The sequence below is a fragment of the Erpetoichthys calabaricus genome, chromosome 5, assembly GCF_900747795.2.
Source record: "Erpetoichthys calabaricus chromosome 5, fErpCal1.3, whole genome shotgun sequence".
Taxonomy (NCBI): Eukaryota; Metazoa; Chordata; class Cladistia; order Polypteriformes; family Polypteridae; genus Erpetoichthys; species Erpetoichthys calabaricus.
The window spans coordinates 19,028,958-19,048,403 of record NC_041398.2 but is presented as its reverse complement, the minus strand read 5'-3'; the positions used below and the strand labels follow the sequence as shown (position 1 = coordinate 19,048,403).

The following is a 19,446-nucleotide window of genomic DNA, read 5'->3' as shown; positions in this document are numbered from 1 at the left end:
CGTGAAACCCAACAGACAGATACTCCGGACACAGGTTTAAAAGCACGAAGACGATTTTTAATTCTTTCCTGTGTTCGGATTCAGCGGGTTGGAAAATGGATGGATGGATTCACTAAAGTGCCTCCAAAGCACCACATCTACCAAACACAACAATGAAGAAACACAATAATTCTCCTCCTCTCAGCAAGCTCAGTCACACTCCCCATGATTTGGCAGAAATCCCCGTGTCTCCCTGCAGCGTCACCTGGCAGCACCCACGGTACCCAGCAGGGCTGTGAAGTCGAACTCCATGTCCCATAGTGCCCTGTGGGAATCCGGGGCACCACTATGCTGCAGCAACCTCACCATCTAGCGTCCTGGGTGTGTCGGTCGGGTTGAGCTGCCGGCCGTCCATCACTCTCTCTCTCTCTCTCTATATATATATTTTTTTTTTTTTTCACGGCATTCGTAGTCTGTGTCACAATCTGATTGTATGGGTGGTTAACTACCAGGTAACGCTTGGGCTTCGCCTCTGGCGCTGACGTCCGAGGTTCAATTCCTGAGAAGGAGTGCAGTGAGTGTGTACGCCTGTTGAGCCCAGAATTAGGGCGAAACACGTGTTGTGTACTCTTTGTATTATTTGACAGTAAACTATTTTCAACCATTCTATGATCTGCTTCTCACAACTGAGGGCACCGTGGCGGATGTTAGCTGACTTGCTGACCAACCACAAGCGTTACCTGGTAGGTAACCACCCATATAATCAGATTGTGACACAGACTACGAATGCCGTGAATGTAATTACCCTGATCTACATGCTGTCAAATAAATGAACCACATGCCGTGGCGCAACGTTAGGGGCTTCGCCTCTGGCGCTGATGTCCGAGGTTCGATTCCCGAGAGGGAGTGCAGTGAGTGTGTACACCTGATGAGCCAAGAATTACGGCGAAACACGTGTCGCGTACTCTTTGCATTATTTGATAGTAAACTATTTCAACCATATATATATATATATGTGTGTGTGTGTGTATCCAGTTTGTTTTCCTTGTGAGCAGAAAGAAAGAGAGACTCACATCCATAAGTCCAATCACTTCCAGGTACAAACAATAATAATAAGAAGAAAAAGAAACACAAAAACACCAGAACTCCAGTCTGTCTCAATTCTTCCTATTTAAATGGCACCAAAGGGGCTGTTCAGGACTTTCGGAATTCCCAGAATACAAGTCACTGGTTTTATTTCCCCTTTAGTGTTCGCCAGACTGCTCCAGGGGTCTTCAAGGGGGTCTTCCTCCATGCAGACAGAGCTCAAAATGAAACACCCAGCCGGTCCCGTATTTATCCCCACTCTCTCAGAAGCTCATGGGCAGAGGTTTTCAAAGTCGTTCCTGGGGGGCCCCTGTGGCTGCAGGTTTTTGTCCCAGCCAGATTCACATCTGCTGACATTTAGCTCATTTAATTAGCTGGTGTTTTTTCCTTTTCTCTTATTCTACATTGAGAAAAGCACAGAAGCACGAGTTTTATAAGACATTTAGAAATATTTCCATTTCTGCTCTACATTTAAATTTTTATTCTATTTTGCCCTTTCTCTGTGCGGTTTGCTTCCTTCATTGTATCTTAATAATGACGGGCAGAGCAGACAGCCAGGCAAACAACACTGAAAAATCAAAGGCTGACCCACTAATTAGTAAAGAATGGATTAATTAAACAATTAGAACACCTGGATATGTAAAATGAAAATCAAGATGAAAATATTGTTAAAAAGAAAAATAAATACATTATTCCCATATAACAGCTTCGTACATTTTAGTATTTATTTATATTGTTCCCAAAACACAGAATGTGGGAAATAACATCTCACTTAATTAGCCCAGGAGTCCAATTAAAAGCAGTAGCTGGTTGGAACAAAAACCTGCAGCCACGGGGGGCTCCCCCGGATCGAGTCTGTAAACCCCTGCTCTAGGCCAGGGGTGGGCAACGGCGGTCCTGGGGGGCCGCAGTGCCTGCAGGTTTTTGTTCCAACTCAGTTTCATTGCTGATGAAGCCCTTATTGCTCAAGTGACATTTTGATGCTTCATCTTAGTGGTCTCGCTTGTTAAGGTTCCCCACCCTTAATTGCTTATTTCAGACTGAAAGAGCTGCATTCGCTGTGTTTTAATGGCTCCTTATTAGCAATAAGATGTAAATGACAAAGCAGCCAGCAGTTTTCCATCGAACTTGTTTCTATTTACATCACTGAGGGTTCATCACAAACCGTTTGATTTAATAAAACACCTAATGGAAAAATGTGAAAGACTGAAAAGTAAACGTTTTAGGCTTCAAATCCTTAGAAAGGAAAAAGTCTACGATATAAGAACATTACATTGCAGAATAACAAGCCATAAAATGAAATAAGGTCTGAGACTGGCATCTAATTAAGCAATTGGGTTGGAAAGAGAACCTGTAGCCAGTGCAGCCCTCCAGGACCGACATCACCCACCCCTGCTCTAGGCCAGGGGTGGGCAGATTCAGTCCTGGAGGGCCGCAGTGGTTGCAGGTTTTTGTTCCAACCCAGTTGCTTAATTAAAAACCAATCCTTGTCAATTATATAATTGCATGGCTTGCTAGTGCTTTAACTCTGCCATGTCAGGTCATTCTTATATCCTAGATTTATTTTCCTTCCTAGGATATCATCCAAATGATCTGAAGTCTAAAACAGATGAGTAATTCTCAGTGTTTCACTTTTTTTCTCTTCACTTTCCTTCCAAGTATTTAATTAAACCAAATAGTGCACGATAAATACACACAGGTGTAAATGGTAACAAGCTAAATGGAGAAATGCTGGTCTCTTTTGTCATTTGCATGGTATTGCTAATTAGGAGCAATTAAACACCAAGACTACAGCTGTTTAAGACTAAAATAAGCAATAAGGGTTCAAACTCTTAACGAGCGAAACAACTAAAGTGAAGCTGAAGTGTTACTTGAGCAATAAGGGCTTCTTATTAAGCAATTGGGTTGGAGCAAAAACCTGCAGCCACTGCAGCCCTCCAGGACTGAATCTGCCCACCCCTGCTCTAGGCGATAAAACCAAGAGTTCCGATTCCTCATGAGTGTCCCAGCCCCGGTCGACTCAACCTCAGTCATGCTCTCTTCACCCCGCCTTCTCTCATTTTATACGCCCCAAGGGATTCCGTCCACCACTCACATTAATCATCTCAACCAGCTCCTTAGAATCACCTCACATGACTCGGAAGTGGGCCTTCAGAGCTTGTGCTCAGGTTCGTGTGCACCTGTACCGACACCAGACCCTCTAAATAGGACCACTCACCGACAAGCACTCGCCTCTAACTCCTGGGCCCTATTCACTCATAATGAAACTTTTTCTCTTATTCCCCCCCCCCACCCCTTTTCTAGTACCCCTGTAATCGAGAAGATCAAAGTTTGGGTCAGGGTGTGTGCTGGCCAGACCTGAATAAACACACATGCTGAAGATCAGCCAGAGAGGCCCACTCAGACACAGATGGCCGATTGTCACCCTGACGGCCACTGCGCTGAGGCGGCTCATTGAGCTCACTTTCCCGTTCGTCGTTTTCCTCTGTTGCTCTGCTTGTCCGGCTGCCTTCATGTTACCAGACTGCCATGAAAGACTTTTGTATGAAACATCGCTAGGACATGATGTGGAGCTCACAGATTCAAGTCCTCTGTGGGAGCAGCACGTTCACTTTAAATTAATAGAAAAGACCCCCAAAACTGCACCTCACTTAAAACATATTGCCGAGGTTTGTATCCATGGCAACACACCAAACACACACATACAGTGTATCCAGAAAGTATTCCCAGCACATCACATTTTCCACATTGTGTTATGTTACAGCCTTACTCCAAAATGGATTAAATTCATTTTTTTCCTCCAAATTCTACACACAACACCCCATAATAACAACGTGAAAAAAGTGTACTTGAGGTTTTTGCAAATTTATTAAAAATAAAAAAATTTGAGAAATCCCATGTCCTTAAGTATTCACAGCCTTTGCTCAATACTTTGTCGATGCCCCTTTGGCAGCAATTCCAGCCTCAAGTCTTGTTGAATATGATGCCACAAGCTTGGCACACCTATCCTTGGCCAGTTTCACCCATTCCTCTTTGCAGCACCTCTCAAGCTCCATCAGGTTGGATGGGAAGCGTCAGTGCACAGCCATTTTAAGATCTCTCCAGAGATGTTCAATCAGATTCAAGCCTGGGCTCTGGCTGGGCCACTCAAGGACATTCACAGAGTTGTCCTGAAGCCACTCCTTTGATATCTTGGCTGTGTGCTTAGGGTCGTTGTCCTGCTGAAAGATGAACCGTCACCCCAGTCTGAGGTCAAGAGCGCTCTGGAGCAGGTTTTCATCCAGGATGTCTCTGTACATTGCTGCAGTCATCTTTCACTTTATCCTGACTAGTCTCCCAGTCCCTGCCACTGAAAAACATCCCCACAGCATGATGCTGCCACCACCATGCTTCACTGTAGGGATGGTATTGGCCTGGTGATGAGCGGTGCCTGGTTTCCTCCAAACGTGACGTCTGGCATTCACACCAAAGAGTTCAATCTTTGTCTCATCAGACCAGAGAATTTCTTTCTCATGGTCTGAGAGTCCTTCAGGTGCCTTTTGGCAAACTCCAGGTGGGCTGCCATGTGCCTTTTACTAAGGACTGGCTTCCGTCTGGCCACTCTACCATACAGGCCTGATTGGTGGATTGCTGCAGAGATGGTTGTCCTTCTGGAAGGTTCTTCTCTCTCCACAGAGGACCTCTGGAGCTCTGACAGAGTGACCATTGGGGTTCTTGGTCACCTCCCTGACTAAGGCCCTTCCTCCCCCGATCGCTCAGTTTAGATGGCCGGCCAGCTCTAGGAAGAGTCCTGGTGGTTTCGAACTTCTTCCACTTACGGATGATGGAGGCCACTGTGCTCACTGGGACCTTCAAAGCAGCAGAAATTTTTCTGTAACCTTCCGCAGATTTGTGCCTCGAGACAATCCTGTCTCGGAGGTCTACAGACAATTCCTTTGACTTCATGCTTGGTTTGTGCTCTGACATGAACTGTCAACTATGGGACCTTATATAGACAGGTGTGTGCCTTTCCAAATCATGTCCAGTCAACTGAATTTACCACAGGTGGACTCCAATGAAGCTGCAGAAACATCTCAAGGATGATCAGGGGAAACAGGATGCACCTGAGTGCAATTTGGAGCTTCATGGCAAAGGCTGTGAATACTTATGTACATGGGATTCTCAGTTTTTTTATTTTTAATAAATGTGCAAAAACCTCAAGTAGTCAGGATAAAGGGAAAGATGACTGCAGCAATGTACAGAGACATCCTGGATGAAAACCTGCTCCAGAGCGCTCTTGACCTCAGACTGGGGCGACGGTTCATCTTTCAACAGGACAATGACCCTAAGCACACAGCCAAGATTTAAAGGAGTGGCTTCAGGACAACTCTGTGAATGTCCTTGAGTGGCCCAACCAGAGCCCAGACTTGAATCTGATTGAACATCTCTGGAGAGATCTTAAAATGGCTGTGCACCGACACTTCCCATCCAACCTGATGGAGCTTGAGAGGTGCTGCAAAGAGGAATGGGCCAAACTGGCCAAGGATAGGTGTGCCAAGCTTGTGGCATCATACTTATGTACATGGGATTTCTCAGTTTTTTTATTTTTAATAAATTTGCAAAAACCTCAAGTAAACTTTTTTCACGTTGTCATTATGGGGTGTTGTGTGTAGAATTCTGAGGAAAAAAATGAATTGAATCCATTTTGGAATAAGGCTGTAACATAACATAATGTGGGAAAACTGATGCGCTGTGAAAACTTTCCGGATGCACTGTATAGAGTGTTGTCTGACCTTTTGTGTTAACCCCCCCCCCCCCCCCACAAACCAACCAGGGGGTCTCCAACTCCAGTCCCAGAGGGCCACAATAGCTGCAGCTTTTCATTCTAACCCTTTTCTAAATCAGTGACCCGATTTTGCTGCTAATTAACTCTTTGCCTTAATTGTAATTGATGCACATCTTAAGACTTATTTCGTTTTTTTCCTTAATTAGCAACCAAACAATATTAAGACACAAACTGAACCAACACATTAACAACAACCTGCATCCATCACGCAATAACTGAAAATCAAGGAAGGTGAAGGCCTCCTCAGTAGTGTTGATCTGTTCAGGTCCACAAAACATTTGGACAGCCAGCACGCCTAAAAAAGAAAATCAACAGTTCTGGAAATGTTTGCCATGGCAGAATGAGCACCATGGACATAAATAACGGGTTTAATTAACAGCAACAAGAATTGGCTTCAAATGAAGAAACTGAGTGAAGTGAAGTTGGTTGGAGTTTGAGGCCCCAACTTAGTTGCTCATCTGTTTGCTCACTTCACATCAAATTTATGCTTAGGTGCCGTTTAAGGAAAAAAGAATCACTCTGGCGTTCAGAGTCAATTAAAATAAAGGGAAATAGTTAATTAACTAATTAAGAGAAGAGTTACAATGAAAACTTGCAGCCCTCCAGGATTGGAGTTGGAGACCCCTGCCCTAAACGAACGTAAAAGGAATATAGCAACTAAACACAAGTTATTGGACATTATTTCAGTATTTTAAGTACTCGTCTGTTAACACGCCACTCAACCCAGACAGCACTTCTCCATTCGCGATGACCCTTTCGATGTTATACTTAACGACATTAGAAACTTCACGACACAAGGAATGTTCATCCAATCAAATTAATGGATTAGCCCAGGAGTCCAATTAAAAGCAGCAGTTGGTTGGAACAAAAACCTGCAGCTACAGGGGGTTCCCCGGATTGGGATATCCAACCCGCTATATCCTAACTACAGGGTCACGGGGGTCTGCTGGAGCCAATCCCAGCCAACACAGGGCGCAGGGCAGGAAACAAACCCTGGACAGGACGCCAGCCCACACCCATGGGACAATTTAGAATCTGCATTTTTCTCTTGCCTGTGGTGGGGTTATAAACACACAAGTACCAAGAAAACTATATGGCATACTTATACTCAATACCAGTTCCCCCAGCTCTCCCAGTTACACCCACACCCTGCTTTTCCTTGTCCATATCACCCAGTGTCTCACCATGCTGCTTCAAACTCGGTGACATTTTCGGTGTTTCAAGCTTGAAATGCTCACTTTTGAGTTTTACCACAACCTCTCAGTGGGAGCTGGCTTTGGCCATTCCAAAATTCTCTCTTTTCTTCACAACCGTAATTGTGGAGATTTGTATGCTTTGCATTGTCATCGTGATACAGATGCCGTCGGTCCTTCGGCGTCCTGCTCCTGACTAGGTGGCCTAATATCATCCCAAATAATCAAATCCTCTGATGCACAACTGATCATGCAACGGTAACAACACCCCCCCCCCCCCCCCCCCCCGTTGCAGTGAGGTTCTTATTGAGGAACGTATACAACATGTTTATACCGCATGAGGATTTTTGTTTGTCCAGAGGTTCCAGTTTGACTCCTCTGCCTATATGATACTTTTTCCTGACCTCCTGGGTCTCATTCAAGCATTCACAAATGTTTTTTCCAAGACGAACAGGGAGACACAGAGGTAAAATAATCTAAAGGTCATTTATTATTATAGGGTATCAGCTGGTCTGTCTTGTTCTGCATGGTATTAATTATAATATGTCCGTGAAGGGGGATGATTTGCGATGATATCTTTCGATATTTAGAATAATAGTTTTTTTCCCTCTGTGAGAACTCACATATGTTTTTAGTAAATCACTGCTATTAGAAAATAATTGCCACATTCAGAAAAGCAATGTGTGTTTTTTTTTGTTTTGCTTTATCTCCAGTGTGGCTCATAAGGCTTCTCGTTTGTGAGTACTGTACTGCCATTAGGATTCTCTAAATGGTTAGTATCTACATAAAATAATTATAGCTTAGACCCTTGGGAGAGGTTAATTTTCATAATGTATGGTATTGCTATTCTCTCAAATTTACCATGAGGGATTGGCCCAATTCCTTCATTAGATAGATAGATAGATAGATAGATAGATAGATAGATAGATAGATAGATAGATAGATAGATAGATTTCCATTATGTCTCCTTTTGTAATTCATAGGGCGTGGCATCATTGATGGGATTGGAAGTTTGTTTCACAACGCCACTGGTAGAACTTTGGTGGTTTCATTCCACATTGGGCAAAGTTCTGCTTGCAGCCTCTGTTAGTTTCATTCATTCATAACTCTCCAGTGTGAATTCTCAGGACGGTTGTAGTTTGTTAAACGCTTTGAACAACAACGAGGTCTCGCACCAGTATGAATTCTTTCGTGTCTAGAAAGGCCACTGCTGCCTGAGAGTCGTTACCTCATTAGGGAAAACAAAGTTTTCAGTTCATTTTTGCCTTCAGCGCTCCTGGTGTAGAGTGTTACGACAAGCTCACAGTTAAAATGCAGATACAAACCATACTAATTACATAATGACTTCACATAACACAGATTTGTTTAAACAGACAGGAAAACAAGGCAGTTCAAAACATTAATGGAATGTAACAACATCTGTCATTGAAATACACACGGAGAAAAACCGTAGAGCTGTTAAGCACCAGGTTTCTGTCCAGTATGAACTCTTATGTGTCGGTGAAGAACACCAATTTTGTTAGAATCTTTTCCCCACTTCACAACACCAATAAGTCAGGACATTTCTATCACACTGCCCAAACTGTTATTCCTGTAAACTTGTTGCAAGGGATTGATATAGAGCATAAAATGGTTTCTAACAATTCCTTTTTCTTTGCAGTTTGTACAGAGTGATGGTGACTGGTGAGAAGACAAGAAATCTTGGAAGTTGTTTTTGCAAAGACCTGCTCACCTCAGCGTTCCTGGACAGTTTCATTCGTTTATCCCACAGCCATCTCAGTACCGATTCTTTTCTCTCTGGAGTGAATGTCTGAATGGTAGTTAAGTCCTTTTCTGTGTGAAAACCGTTTACCACATTCAGGGCAGCAGTATGGCTTCTCACCAGTATGTGTCCGTGTGTGATACCGAAGAGAGCTATGGTCAGAGAATCGTTTGCCACATTCAGAACAGCAATACGGCTTCTCTCCAGTATGAATTTGTGCGTGGCTCCGAAGAGTACTACTATCGGTGAATCGTTTGCCACATTCAGAACAGCTATACGGCTTCTCTCCTGTATGAATTCGTGTGTGCTGATAAAGGTGGCTATGATCAGTGAACTGTTTGCCACAATCAGAACACCGATATGGCTTTTCTCCAGTGTGAACTTGTTTGTGCCTCTGAAGAGAACTACTGTAAGAGAATCTTTTGCCACATTCTGAACAACAGTGAGGCTTATCTCCAGAGTGATTTCTAATGTGCTGCCACAGGTCGCTTCCTCGTATGAACCGTTTGCCACATTCACTACAGCAATAAGGCTTCTCTCCGCTGTGAATTCTCGCATGGTTATGAAAATTACCTAAAGTTGAGAATCCTTTACCACATTCAGAACAGCAATAGGGTTTTTCTCCAGTGTGAATTTTTTGATGTTTTTCCAGATTGCATTTATAAGAAAATCCTTTACCACACTGGGTACAACTGTATGGTTTCTCTCCTGTATGGACACGTGTGTGCCTCTGAAGAGCACTGTTATCGGGGAATCGTTTTCCACACTCTTGACAGCAGTGGGGTTTCTCTCCAGTGTGAATTCTTTTATGTCTATGTAGACTGCTTCTGTATAGAAACAGTTTGCCACATTCAGAACACACATATGGATTCTGAGTTGAATGCACTGACTTACCTTTACAGTCAGATTTGCTTTTAAAGGCCTTTCCCCACTCTTGGCTAGCATATAAGGCTTCTTGGTCTGAATTATGCACATGATGTCGATCAGTGTTGATGTCTTCTGTCTGTGTTGGTTTCGCAACATTAAGTGAACTGCACTTCAAAGAGGTTGCTGTCAAATTACTGGATCTTCTTGGTGACTTCTCCACCTCGTCCTGTTTCTGCTGCCGTCTGTACTGAAGAGAAGTCTGAGCAAATGAAGACACAGAGAAGGCGCAACTCTCCAAGAAACCTGCAATAATACAAACAGTTTAGATGTTGTTTTTAAAGAAATTGTTAAAAGGAGATATAGGTCACACTGGTTGGTGCTGCTGCCTCACACGGAGGTTCCATCCCTGCTCTGTCCAATGTGTGCACGGCCTCTCAGTTTCTCCACCTTCCTCTCATATCATCCCACAGATGCATCTGCTGAGGTAATCACCGTCTGGTCTACCTGAATGTGGAGATTAGGTTAGATTAAAAAAAACCTGCACTAATCCCATGGGGAAATTCAAAGGTCATAGCTGTGTGTGTCTGTGTATGGGCTAATGTGCCCTGCATTCATTCTCAGGCTGATGCCTGCCATGCTTCAAAAGCTACCCAAGACCCCAGGTTAAGAATAAAAAAAAAAATTCAACTTGAGTGTCAGCAGGCTTTGCATTCTAGGAATCAAATTACCCGTACTACTCTAACATTTCTGTAATTATTTACTACTCTGATGCTGATCTTTCTAATCATAGGTCATTATGATAGCAATTGACAAGAAGAATTCATCATTAATTGCAGAATTAAAGCATTTGAGGGTCCCTCTAGAGCACCTCTTTCTCCTGCACGATTTGGCTCAAAAACGAATCAGCACATCGTCATCTCATAACAGGCTCAAGTTTCGAGTTTGGGATTTTTCTGTCCAACAGATTTCTCTCTAGACCATCCTCTAGGACACACAGACACCCATCAGCGAGATATCAAAGTTTTTGCTTTCAGGAGACCCTAAAATGTCAAAATCTGTCAGAAACCGGACATGGAAATCACTGACGAAACTAAAGCTTTCGCTCCTCCCCCACAGGCAAAAGGTTATGGTGGGGGAGGGCGCAAACCAAAAAAAAAAAATTTTTTTCAATTTAATTGTTCTTCTCATTTCTAATCCTCCTGATTTTTAAGAGGACCCTGCAGCTCCAATAATGGAATCAGTCCTAGAGCTTTGCTTAATTTTATTCTGTTGACAAGAGAGGGGATGGGTGGGCACATGACTTACAGTAAAGTCAATCTGGAGAGTGAATGTGGGTATTCTCTTCTTTTATGTGATGAATTTGATAAAATCTAAATGATACAAAAACCTAATTAAATGCAAGTACAGTTACATCTCGTCTCACATTAGTAAAGCCCAGGGGTTAGCACAGCCACTCATGGCGCTTGCTCTGTGCTTTGTAAAGCAGTCACAGGGGGTCTCTCTCTCTCTCTCGGGGATGGGCAGTTGACCGAGAGCAACTGGAACTTGGCAGCTCAGTTTGGTTTTATCTGCTGTCACACAAGTCCAGCATCCGGTGGTCAAATTCGGCCCCCAAATTCGGTTCACCTGTTCTCTAGATGTAGGAGACGTTAGGAGTTCTTACTTTATATCCTCACAAACATGTAGGTCAGACAGGTGGAGGGGGGGACCTAAACTGGTCAAAACTTTATTCTCGACTGTAAATAAAATCCTCCAGCCACCTGACACTCACGTTTACTGCACTGGTCAATGTAACTCTTTTATGACCTTCTTTTAATATGAAAAATCCACCAGCAGTTGACTAGTTTTGGAAATCCCGTACATGGGAGTATTTTATGTTCCCTCACTTCTTCTTAACAGTTTTAAACCCCCAACTGTGGAAGAAATATTTGGTATTATTAGCCCGGATAAATGGGGAGGGTTATGTACAGGAAGGGAATTCCGGTGTAAAATTTTGCAAAATCAATATGCGGACAACAATTTTGGATGATCTGCTGTGGCAACCCCGAACAGGAGCAGCCGAAAGAAGAAGATGATTAGAAAATCCAATCCCACTACCTATCACAGCTGGGTCCAATTCCTACTTATTTTATTTAAATTTTGTTGGTCTTCTCTGTCCTCTCTAATAACTAACCTCATACATTCCTCTCTTATCTCTGGACTTGTTCCTTTATTTTTAAAAACGGCTGTGATAACTCCCAATTCTCAAGAAATCTGGCCTGGATCCCCACAACTCTTAATAATCATCGTCCAATCTCAAATGTACCTTTCCTTTCAAAAACACTTGAAAGAACGGTTGCTGAGCAGGTCCACTCTTACCTTCTGGACAATCGCTTGTTTGAACGATTTCAGGTCATTGGCTGTCGTCCACTTCACAGCACAGAGAAAATCACCAATGACCTGCTGGTGGCAGCCGACTCCACCATACTTGTGCCCCTTGATCTGAGCTCTGCCTTTGATACACTCTCAAGCAGAATATCACGAGAGAGTGTAAAATCGATTGGTATTATTGGCACTCCACATGCCTGGTATAAATCTCATCTCTCAGATCGTACAGTTTGTACAATTAAAAAAAAAATGCAGATCCCAAGTTTGCCCAGTTGTTAGTGGTCTGTCTCAGGACCCATTTCTATTTATTATTTACCTTCTGCCCCTTCATCATCTTCACTATACAATTGGACTTTCTGGCATTGCTTTCTAGTGGTTTGAGTCCTATCTAACAGAAAGGGTCAAGTATGTGGCCTTGGGGGGATGCTAAATCTCATACCCACACTGTCACCTGTGGGGTCCCACAAGGATCAGTCCTTGGGCCGACCCTCTTTAATATCTATGTCCTACCCCTGGGTCACATCATCCACAAGCATGGAGTTTCATTCCATTGCTATGCCGATGATACGCAGCTCTATGTGAGACTGGATTCGACTTCTCTTACACCTCCATCAACTCGTCCTCTTGCTTGATTGAGACTGAGGCCTGGATCTCCAAGGACTTCCTCAAGCTGAACAGCACCAAAACTGAAGCTCTTTTAATTGGTACCAACATCAGCTTCGTTCCTCTGTAAATTGTAGTTCCTTTTCTGACCGTACCATTACCCTCTCCCCTTCTGTTACAAATCTGGGTGTCACATTAGACTCCCGTCTGTCATTTGATACACATGTCCATCACCTTTGTAAAATTGCATTCCTTCATCTCCAAAATATAGCCAAACTCCGTCCCTACCTCTCCCTCTGTGATGCTGAAAAGCTGGTTCATGCCTTTGTCTCCTCCAGGATGGACTATTGTAACGCACTCCTCATCGGGATACCCAACAAGAGCCTTCAAAAGCTCCAACAAATTCAAAACAGCGCTGCAAGAATCCTGATGAGGGTGCAGAAATATGAACAGATCTCCCCAATCCTTCGGTCACTTCATTGTCTCCCTACCAATCTCCGTATTGAATACAAACTCTGTTTACTCACCAGTGTATCCATGGAAATGCTCCGCAATATCTTAAAGATCTCCTTATATTACAATCCAGTACAAGAAACCTCCGTTTTACAAATACCTACCACCTTTGCCCCCCGTGACCAAACTTCGTACAATGGGTGCAGTCGCTGCTCCATGGCTCTGGAATGCCCTACCAGAGAGCCTAGGAACACAGCAGATGGTGGGCTGTTTTAAAAAACAGCTAAAGACTTTTCTGTTTAGGAAAGCTTATTAACAAGATTGCTATAATTATTGTTTTATCTTGCTTTGCCTTTGTTTAAACTTTTTATGTTGCACTTTGAGATTTACTGCTAATGTAAAGTGCCCTATAAATAAAAAGCATTATTATTATTATTATCATCATATCTTTAGGAAATTTGATATTCAGTTTCACTGTTCTGCTGACAACACTCCCAGCTCTGTCTGTCTACTAAGCCCAATTGCACTCTTCCATCTTCTTCTCTCTCCGACTGTCTGCAGGATGTTGCTGCTAACTTTCTTAAAAGTAAATATTGATCAAACAGAGGTTCCCCTGGTAGGAACGAAATCGGTTTTGGATAAATGGGATAATAGTTCAATGACTATTGATAATTCTCTAATCTCTTCTTCCTCCCAGGTGTTATTCTGGATAGTACCTTAAAATTCGAGGCATATATTAATAATGTCACTCGGTCTGCATATTGCCATCTAGCTGTTCACGGCCATCTCTTTCAGCTCCCAGCAGTGCTATTCTTGTTCATGCTCTGGTGACGCCTCGTACTGATTGTTGTAATTCTACAAACTCCAGTGGGTTCAGAATGCTGCAGCAGCTCGTCTTATGACCAGAACCCTTTCCATGGAGGACATCACTACAGTCCTTCAGCAGCTTCACCGACTCCCTTCTAAATATCGCATTGATTTGAAGACTCAGCTTGTTACTTTCAAGACCCTCCATAATCCTGCACCTCCTTCTTCACATCTCCGTTCCTTCTCGTATCCTTAGATCTTCTTCCTCTATCAGTCTTATTATCCCTCCTGCTCTCTTGACTACTTAGATTTACAAGAATCAAAGGGGCGCTGAAAGCTCGGGAATAAAAACTACTTTATGATACGTGATTCATTTTCTCCCTTTCTGGATCTCCAGCTGCAAATATGCAAACCGTATCACAGACTTTCTCTTCTATATATATATATATATATATATATATATCTTTTTTATTTATATATATCTTTTATTTTTATATACAGTACTGTGCAAAAGTTTTTGGCAGGTGTGAAAAAATGCTGTAAACAAAGAATGCTTTCAGAAATATAAATAATGATTGTTTATTGTTATCAATTTACAAAATGCAAAGTGAGCGAACAAAAGAAAAATCTAAAATCAAATCAATATTTGGTGTTCCTACCTTTTGCCTTCAAACCAACATCAATTCTTCTAGGTCCACTTGCACAAAGTCAGGGATTTTGTAGGATTCTAGTCAGGTGTCTGATCAACCAATTGTACCAAACAGGTGCTAATGATCATCACTAGCTAAGTTTCCATCCAGTTTTTTGCGACGTTTTGTTATCGACAAACAGAATACACGTAAAAAAAATGTGCGAAATTTGCTGTCTCCAGCCTGTTTCCATCAAACTGGCTTTTTTATCGATAAAATGGTGTGCGTGATGACGTCATCCCCCCCCCCCCCCCCCCCCCAAAACGAACTGTCGCATAACTTTTGTTGTATCGCGAAAAAAATCTGCCCTTGAGCCGTTTCCATACATAATTTTGTGTATGTCGCAAATTATCTACCTTTTGTTTTCCACGTTACACCCCCTCCACTAAACAAAGAAACAAAGAAATGGAGAGATTATTCAGACAGTTTTTTGAAATTTGCCAGCTTACTGTTTCAGTTTCACAAATAATTGGTATTGTACATAATATCCGAAGACGACAGCAGAATGAAGCAGTTGCTTGTCTGATAGCCCTAGAGCTCGAAGAAAGTACCCCCAGTGCGACGAAACCCACGGGTATGGGAGAGACGACGGAATAAGACCTTCTGGGAGGAGGTGGTGGAGAGACACTTAACAGAAAATCTTTGGCTGCAACATTTTATAATGACACGGCCGACGTTTGAGATGTTGTGTGGATTCATCAGTCCTGATGTTGCGCCCATCACAGGTTGCCACCGACCACCGGTTCCAACCCAAAAGCGGATTGCCATCGCCCTTTACAAGCTGGCAACCTGCGCCGAGTATAGAGTAGTTGGAGAAACTTTCGGGGTTAGTAAAACTACCGTCCATCGATGTGTATATGCTGTGTGCACCGCTATTAAAGAAAAATTAATGCGGCGTTATATCAGACTTCCGACTGTAGCGGAGGCCAATGAAATTGCATACCGCAATTCCTTGGTGCATCTTGTGCCACAGATTTACGGTGCGCTGGATGGCACGCATGTGCCTATTCTTCCCCCGACGGAAGGCTACCGCGATTACATTAATCGCAAAGGGTGGCCATCTATTGTTCTCCAGGCCCTTGTTGATGATAGGTGCATGATACGAGACATTTGCGTTGGCACTCCTGGAAGTGCCCATGATGCAGCTGTGTTTGCAGCATCGGATCTGTACAGGTGAGCCTACCTTTCAACATCCCTTCTCAGTGCGATAACAACTGAATTAACCTGCTTCCCTTAAGGTTTTTAATTAAAACTGAAATTTGAATTAATACAAAATAACGACGTTTAATAAAAAAAAACTCTCTTCATCAGACCATGCGAACCGCTCCGTATTCTCGTTTTGATTGCACGTGATGAAAATGAGACATTTATTTGCGTTAAAGCCCTTTTTTCCGACAAAAAGTGTTTCCAATGTAGTTTTTGCGACATCTGAAGTATCGATATGGAATTTATGCGCTAAAGTTAAACGGAAAAATATTATGTCGACATTTACAACATTTTATCGATAATTAGCATTTCCATCAGCCATATCGGTAAAAAAATTTGAAGCGCTAAATATTTTTTCGCAAAAACTCCTTGGATGGAAACCTGGCTAATGTCACATGCAGGTTGAAACACAGTCATTAACTGAAACAGAAACAGCTGTGTAGGAGGCTTCAAACTGGGTGAGGAACAGCCAAACTCTGCTACCAAGGTGAAGTTGTGGAAGACAGTTTCATGTCATGGCAAGATTGAGCACAGCAACAAGACACAAGGTAGTTCTACTGCATCAGCAAGGTCTCTCCCAGACAAAGACTTCAAAGCAGACTGGGGTTTCAGGATGTGCTGTTCAAGCTCTTTTGAAGAAGCACAAAGAAATGGGCAACGTTGAGGATCGTAGACACAGTGGTCGGCCAAAGAAACTTATTGCAGCAGATGAAAGACACATCAAGCTTATTACCCTTCGAAATTGGAAGATGTCCAGCAGTGCCATCAGCTCAGAACTGGCAGAAACCAGTGGGACCCAGGTACACCCATCTACTGTCCGGAGAAGTCTGGCCAGAAGTGGTCTTCATGGAAGAGTTGCAGCCAAAAAGCCATACCTCCGACGTGGAAACAAGGCCAAGTGACTCAAATATGCACGAAAACATAGGAACTGGGTGCAGAAAAATGGCAGCAGGTGCTCTGGACTGATGAGTCAAAATTTGAAATATTTGGCTGTAGCAGAAGGCAGTTTGTTTGTCGAAGGGCTGGAGTGCGGTACAATAATGAGTGTCTGCAGACAACAATGAAGCATGGTGGAGGTTCCTTGAACGTTTGGGGATGCATTTCTGCAAATGGAGTTGGAGATTTGGTCAGGATTAATGGTGTTGTCAATGCTGAGAAATACAGGAAGATACTTATCCATCATGCAATACCATGAGGGAGGCATATGATTGGCCCCAAATTTATTCTGCAGCAGGACAACAACCCCAAACATACAGCCAAAGTCATTAAGAACTATCTTCAGCGTAAAGAAAAACAAGAAGTCCTGGAAGTGATGGTATGGCCCCCACAGAGCCCTGATCTCAACATCATCGAGTGTGTCTGGGATTACATGAAGAGACAGAAGGATGTGAGGAAGCCTACATCCACAGAAGATCTGGGGTTAGTTCTCCAAGATGTTTGGAACAACCTACCAGCCGAGTTCCTTCAAAAACTGTGTGCAAGTGTACCTAGAAGAATTGATGCTGTTTTGAAGGCAAAGGGTGGTCACACCAAATATTGATTTGATTTCGATTTCTCTTTTGTTCATTCACTGCATTTTGTTGATTGATGAAAATAAATGATTAACGCTTCCATTTCTGAAAGCATTCTTTGTTTACAGCATTTTTTCACACCTACCTAAAACTTTTGCACAGTACTGTACAAATTAGCTGAAAAATTTACATTTTTATTATTGTATTTATTCTGGTTTTACAGAGACAGAGTTGGTGGGGTCCACAGTACAGAGTAATGGGGATTGTGGAAGAGAGGCGAAAAAGAGAGTGCAGGCAGGTTGGAGAAGAGTGTCAGGAGTGATTTGTCACAGACGGGTATCAGGAAGAGTGAAAGGGAAGGTCTACAGGACGGTAGTGAGATCAGCTATGTTATATGGGCTGGAGACGGTGGCACTGACCAGAAAGCAGGAGACAGAGCTGGAGGTGGCAGAGTTAAAGATGTTAAGATTTGCATCAGGTGTGACGAGGATGTTCAGGATTAGAAATGAGGACATTAGAGGGTCAGCTCAAGTTGGACGTTTTTGAGACAAAATCAGAGAGGTGAGATTGTGTTGGTTTGGACATGTGCAGAGGAGAGATGCTGAGTATACTAGGAGAAGGGTGCTAAGGATAGAGCTGCCAGGGAAGAGGAAGGCCTAAGAGAAGGTTTATGGATGTGGTGAGAGAGGACATGCAGGTGATGAGTGTGACAGAACAAGAGGACGAGGACAGGAAGAGATGGAAGAAGATGATCTGCTGTGGCGGCCCCTAACGGGAGCAGCTGAAAGAAGAAGAAGAAAATTTAGCTGGATAGACATTTTTTTAAACCCCTAATTCGAGCATTATGGGTGGACTAAGTGGAACAAAAGCAGGACAGGTTTTACAAGATTTAGGAACCGACTTTCTGAGTAAACAGCTGCCTGTTTGTGTCATTATATGACATTGTGTGTGGACAAGATAACGGGAAAGAGAATCACACAATCCAAACGAACCATGACAGGAGCCTTTTGACCCAAATCACTCCAGTAGATTTAGCTGGATAGACATTATAATTTTTTAAACCCCTAAATTAGAGCACAATTAATAGAAGAGATCATTTTTAGAATAGATGATTGTTTAATATCACTAAACGTAATAACCGTCAAGTTTTAAAGCCAAAACGATAGCTTTATATAGGAAAGTTGTGACGCTGTGGTAAACAATATCATAACAAGACAGATTAATTAAAGTATTTGCCCCCTTCCTAATTTCTTTGTTTTTTTGCAAGTTTTTCCACAATGAAATGTTTCAGATCATCAAACACATTTAAATATTAGAGAAAGATAACCCAAGTGAACACAAAATGCAGTTTTTAAGTGATGATTTCTCTCTATTATAAAAGGAAATCGCGGGACGAGACTGTCTCAGAGATAATTTCAGGTCCCGCGAGATGAGGCTTTTTGCCATGAGATTCTGACAAGTCCCACCCTCCTCTCAAACATTTACAACCACACCCATGGTCCACTCACCTCTCATTCGTGTGAATGCTATGGTCAGCCACAATTCCTGTGCTCTCACCTCCAAGCGGGGTCGGAAATAAAAGACAAAGAGTAGAAGACCAAGTAGAATGTCGTAAACAGGTTCAAAAATGTTGGTGCGATACATGTGCAGAGAAGGTTAGAGATTATCCATCCATCCATTTTCCAACCCGCTGAATCCGAACACAGGGTCACGGGGGTCTGCTGGAGCCAATCCCAGCCAACATAGGGCACAAGGCAGGAACCAATCCTGGGCAGGGTGCCAGCCCACCGTAGGACACACACACACAAAGCACACACTAGGGACAATTTAGAATTGCCAATGCACCTAACCAGCATGTCTTTGGACTGTGGGAGGAAACCCACACAGACACGGGGAGAACATGCAAACTCCTCGCAGGGAGGACCTGGGAAGCGAACCCTGGTCTCCTAACTGCGAGGCAGCAGCGCTATCGACTGCGCCACCGTGCCGCCCTCAACGATTTTATGGCACGCTTTAAATCGGGCTTATTTTAAAACCCCACAGCAGGTTAGAGATTATGAAAGGACTAAAATTCGAAAGTCACAAAAACTGTTTGTTT

The 19,446-nt window shown here is 43.0% G+C and overlaps 1 protein-coding gene across 1 annotated transcript in view; it reads right to left on the bottom strand.

Moving 5' to 3' along the window:
• LOC114642487 (zinc finger protein 665-like) overlaps nt 1–19,446 on the bottom strand; it is a 47,736-nt gene that overhangs the window by 25,150 nt on the left and 3,140 nt on the right. The window contains exon 2 of the mRNA XM_051927761.1: nt 8,847–10,015. Coding sequence (XP_051783721.1) covers nt 8,847–10,015 — 1,169 coding nt within the window. The remainder of the gene's footprint in view (nt 1–8,846; nt 10,016–19,446) is intronic.